General features: G+C 65.6%; 1 protein-coding gene across 1 annotated transcript; it reads left to right on the top strand.

The window, feature by feature from the left end:
• On the top strand, window positions 1-1,038 carry AURANDRAFT_3205 (hypothetical protein; the record flags this gene model as incomplete). Its single annotated transcript, XM_009037730.1, has 2 exons — window positions 1-294; window positions 478-1,038. Coding segments are annotated over 2 exons (855 nt in total), but the record flags the coding sequence as incomplete, so codon positions are not given.
• Window positions 1,039-5,559: the final 4,521 nt, after the last annotated feature.

Genomic DNA, 5,559 nt, shown 5'->3' with positions numbered 1-5,559 from the left:
AAGTACGCGGCGACCGTGACCGCGCGGCTCTACTACCGCGTGAACCTGAGCCGCACGGGCAAGATCTCGCGCCGGGAGCTCCTGCGGCCGTCGACGCCCTGCGTGCTCCAGGCCCTGGTCCAGCTCGACGGCGACCCGGACATCAACAAGGAGCTCTCGTACTTTAGCTACGAGCACTTTTACGTCCTCTACTGCCGCTTCTGGGAGTTGGACGGGGACCACGACGCGCGCCTGAGCCGCGACGACGTGCTGAAGTACGGCGGCCACCGCCTGTCGCGGGCCATCGTCGACCGCGTCTTCGACGCCGCGCCGCGTCCGTACGGCGACGGCGCGTGCGGCGACTCGCTCCGCCGCGCGACGCGGGGCCCCGGCGCGCCGGCCAAGGCGCCCGCGGCGCGGCGCACGCTCGAGGACCTCGCGGGCGACGACGACGGCGCGTCCGACGACGGCTCGGCCTTTGGGGACGACTCGTCCGAGGACGGCCGGCCCCGCGGCGGCGGCGGCGGCGGCGGCGACGACGCGCGCGCGGCGCCGTCGCCCGCGCGCGACGCCGACGCGCTGACCTACGCGGACTTCGTCTACTTCATGCTCAGCGAGGAGGACAAGTCGACGGAGGCGGCGATGCGCTACTGGTTCCAGTGCGTCGACGTCGACGGCGACGGCGTCGTCGACGTCCGCGACGCGGCCTTCTTCTACGACATGCAGGCGCGGCGCATGGAGTGCCTGGGCCACGACGTCATCGGCTTCGAGGACGTGCTCTGCCAGATGGCCGACCTCCTCACGCCCGCGTCGCTCGAGAAGACGAACGTCGACGGCTCGGGCGGCAAGCTCTGGCTCACGTTGGACGACGTGCTCCGGAAGACGCGCGTCGCCGGCGTCTTCTTCGACGCGCTCTTCAGCCTCGACAAGTTCGTCGCCTTCGAGCAGCGCGACCCCTTCGCGGACCGCCTCAAGCGCGACGACCCCTTCGACACGGACTGGGACCGCTTCGCCGCCGCCGAGTACGCGCGCCTCGCGACGGAGGACGACGCGCACGACGACGACCTCGACGAGGACGACGACGACCTCGGCCCGGACGACCTCGACCACGACGACGACCAAAGGCCCGGCCCGGACCGCCGCGCGAACGAGGCGCCCTTCTGACCTCTCGACCGCCGCCCCCGGCGCGACTTTTACGCATAATCACTCCGCCTCGCGACCTCGTCGACGTCGTTACTTCGGTCCTCGTCCGTCTTGCTTCGCTGATGATCACCGCCGCCGCGCGATCTTACTTCGCGCCCCCTACTCCGCGAGGAGGTGCGCCGTCGCGGGGCACGCGAGCTCGAGCGAGAGCCGCTCCTCGCGCGGAATGTGCGCGTAGCGGTCGCCGGAAACGACGGCGGTGGCGCTGCGGCGCCAGACCGTGAGCGTGTCCCGCGCGTTCGCCCAGCAGGGGAGCGGGACCTGCAGGATCTTGTGGAACGTCGTCGCGAGCTGGGCCTGGAATCGCGGGTCCGTGCTGCGGCCCCAGGGCCAAATGTCGTCGGGCGTCTCTTGGCCCTCCATGCTCACGGAGAGCGAGTCGCCGAAGAGCTCGCCGACGTGAATAATCAAGTCGCCCTCGAAGGCCTCGAGGCATTCCACGGAGAGCGGCTTCGTGTCGCCGCCGTCTTCGTGATCGTCCGGGTAACACAAAAGCAAAGTCGACGCTGTGTGGTCCTTGAGCGCCTCGGCGCCGCCGCGGCGGACCTCCGTCCACGGTCGGGCCTCGACGCCGGCCGCGCGCGCGTCGTCGCCGACGGATTTGTCGTACGCGGCGACGTCGACGCCGCGGTCGCGGAGCAGCCGCGCCCAGTAGCCCGCGCCCGCGCCGATCTCGACGATGGGTGCAAAGGCCTCGCAGATCCGTAACGCCCGCTCGTCGGGGATCGCCCAGGCATAGATTTCCTGCGCTGCCTCGTCCTCGGTATCGAAGAGGTCTCCTCGTTCCTGCTCGCTGAGATTGGGATCAAAGATGTTACATATGTTGGCGTCGCGATTCTGCTGCCAACGCGCGAGCAGCTCGTTGCCTTGGAGTGGGCGGGCCATCCCTCGGTCCGTCTCTGGGGGGCCCGGGCCTCCTACAGTCTTGCGCTCGCTGAAAGAGCAAGCTCTTGCTGAGGCAAGGATTGAATATTGGCGGCAATCGGTCGCGGCGCCGCGACGATGTTTCAGCGTGCCTACAAGGCTGTGAAAGAGGGAGATTTGGCTACTTTAAAAGCTGTCTTATCCTTGGAGAACGCGGGTGATGTAAACGAAATAATCGAAAGCACTATATACGGACAAATTACGCTCTTGATGACCGCGATTCACGAAACCGAACAGAAAAGTTCGCATGCCGTCGCACAGATGCTCCTAGAGCATGGCGCCGCACCAAACCTGGGCTGCGGTGCACAACACGATACGCCCTTACACAATGCCCGCGACGCTCGAATGGTCGAGCTCCTCCTCGCTCATGGCGCCCACATCGACGCGCGGACAGTTCCAGATGACGACACCCCACTCGCATGGGCCGTCTTAGACCGGCGCTTTGACGTCCTGCGTGCACTGCTGAACAACGGCGCGGCTCTCGGTGCTTGTTATGGGTGTGATGATCCCGTGCGTGGCCTGTCCCGTCCACTCGACATCTTCGAACTCGCGGACGAACAATTGCTCCACGTTTTCAATATCCTGAAATTTGTCCTTGAAGATCATGAATTTGATGAGGCTAAACGAGAGATAAGAAAAATTATCGATCTCCTCGAGGCAGTTCGATCAGCGGGCTCCTGGAAGAGATACGAACGTGAACGCGTCGTTCCGCTCTTGTCGCTACGCTACCTGTGCCTCGCCGGCCGCGCGACGGCTCCAGCGCGCTTCTTGCGACTCTTCGGCTCGGCGCCGATGCCGAAGTGCGCCGCGCGCACGCGGTCGAAGCGGCTTGCGCACAGCGCCGCGCAGAGGCCACTTCCCGACGAAGTGTTCGAGCACGTCCTGACCTTCTGGGATGGCATTTGAAACCTGTAGAAGAGAGCCTTCCCGTGGCTCTCCCTACGCCTGTCCTCCCCATTCTCTATTCCTTCTTGCGCCGCGGCTAAAGATCATAAGCACACACTCCATTATTAGGCCTTCCCCGGCTTCGTCTTCGGGGTCGTCTCGGGCGCGCGGAGCTCGTCCTCGCCGCCGCCCTTGGCGAGCTGGCGGCCGCTCATGGCGTGGGCGACCTGCCAGGACTGCTGCTTGACGTGGCCGATGGTCTTGGGCGCCGCGGCGACCTCGCCGTCCTTCGCGGACTGCTTGATGACGTCGACGGCGCCGGCGACCGTGCCGACGAACGTGAGCGCGTCGATGGCCGTGCAGAGCTTCACCGACAGCCGCTGGCCGTGGTGGTCGACCTCCTTGACCTGGCAGACGGCCTGGAACGCGAAGTGGATGCACTGGAAGAGCGGCGCGTCGCCGTCGACGCCCCCGAAGGCCCGGAGCCGGTCGACGATCATCGTCTCGACGTCGTCGGCCATGAGGAACCCAAAGTGGGACGCGACCTTCTTGTTCCGCAGGGCCTTCTGGAGGTACGTGTCGAGCATCGTTTGCTCGCCCAAAATCTTGTCGACCACGGGCTGGAGGTCGCGGAAGAAGTCCATCATGAACGCGCAGTTCTCCGTCGTGTAGGGGCGGACGCGGCCGGAGCGCGTCGTGTAGCCCACCATCTGCGCGTAGACCAGGGCGTAGTCGTGGAAGGCGTGGCCGTGGTCGTCGACGATGTTCGCGACGCCGTTGGAGAACTCCTTGAATTTCACGACGCACGTCTTCGTGTTCGCGCCGTGCTTGCGGACGAAGTAGTTGATCGTGAACTGCGCGAGGGGCACGCGCGCCTTGCCCCGGTTCTCCTTGGCCGCGTTGGCGACGAGCTTGGACGCGTAGATGTCGGAGATGATCTCGATGCACGCGTCCGGGCCGAGCGCGGTCTTGACGAGCGCGACGGATTTGCCCTTGAAGCCCTTGAGCGCCTTGCGCCATTCTTCTGGAGGCCGCATGTGGTCCGCGGCGATCAGATCCGCGAAGACGACGTCGTAGCCCGACCGCAGGAAGTCGACGTACTCGCGCGCGTCCAGCGACGTCGTCCAGTGGTCCGCGAGCTGGAACATCGCGTAGCGGAACTCCTCGTGGCTCACGCCTGTGTGGAATTCAAATCTTCAACACGACTTCAATGTGCGCGTATGCGACAGTTTCGATGCAAGCTCTTCGGCTGTGCTTCGAGAACTCGACGAGAGCAATCGATTCGTCCAAAAATCAGCCGAATCGACTTCGATTTGACCGAGATAGAGAGTTCTGAAGTTTGGTGGGGACCCCCCAAACCAGTGGTTGAATTCCACACAGGCTCACGCGGCCGTCCTCGCCCGCGTCGACCTCGAAGTCCGCGTCGAGCGCCGCCTGGGCCTCTTCTTTGGTCATCTCGTCCTCCTCGCGCATGAGCCGCAGGAGCCGCTCGTGGAACTTGGCGTACTCGTCCTTGGATAAAAAATCGTCCCAGTTGTCGTCGAAGAAGAGCGACGCGGCCTCCCACCACTTCTCGAGCTCGTCGCTGATGCCCCGGTGCGACACGAAGAACTCCTCGCGGATGGCCTGGGACTCGTGCGTGTACATGTCCAGGTCGCCCTGGCCCCGCGCCGTCTGCTTCTCCTCCTCGCTCAGCTTCTCCAGCTCCGCGACGGCCGCCGCGGCCTCCGCGCGCACGCGCTCGCGCCGCTCGCTGATGACCTCGGGGTTGTTGAACTGGCGGAAGAGCTCGTTGAGGTGGCCGAGCTTCGCGCTCTTGCCCGCCAATTTGATCATCGCGCGGACGCCCGAGTCCTCCATGTCGATGGCCGCGGACCGCATCGTCGCGACGGCGTCCCGCATGTCGACGATCTGCAGCTTGAGCTCCTTGGCCACCTCCGCGGCGGCGAGCAACGACACCGTGCTGCCCTCGCCGCAGAGCTCGGCCCAGCGCTTCTCCGTCTCCTCGTTCCAGCCGGCGCCGACGAGCGCGCGCGCCTTGGCGCGGTCGAGCTCCGCGGGGGCCGACGCCGACGCGCCCATGGTCGCGCGCGCGCCTCGGGCTGCCTGTGTTTCGGCTGCGGTTCGGCTGCGTTTCGAGGCGCGATGGAGCGATCAAAAACACATCATCTCCTTGCTGAGACGTTTCTCGCGCTTCAACACCAGGGAAAGAACCCAGTAAATATCGGCCATGGCAGGATGAGAGACATGATGAGAGCAGGCTGAGTCTCGGCCTTAGCCTCACGAAGGTGCAGACCTCCCTGCTGGGCTGGCGCGTGGCCCCGCACATCTCCAAGCCCAGTCAGAACGCCCACACCACGCATCGCAGCCAACCGCGGCCCGGGCGCGCTATATGGCACGCAGATCTATCCGGTTTGACGGGCTGCGGCAAGGACGGCGGTGCGCCATGCTTGTGACGGCGACAGTGGACCCAATGCTGGACCAGGGCTTTCTGGCAGACTGGTCGGCGGTGACGAGCCGCGACGTCGCGGCGCAAGTCGCGAGGCGGCGGGCCACCCTACTGCGCAA

This window comes from Aureococcus anophagefferens, assembly GCF_000186865.1.
Source record: "Aureococcus anophagefferens unplaced genomic scaffold AURANscaffold_7, whole genome shotgun sequence".
Classification (NCBI taxonomy): Eukaryota; class Pelagophyceae; order Pelagomonadales; family Pelagomonadaceae; genus Aureococcus; species Aureococcus anophagefferens.
This window is presented reverse-complemented; position numbering and strand designations above follow the sequence as displayed.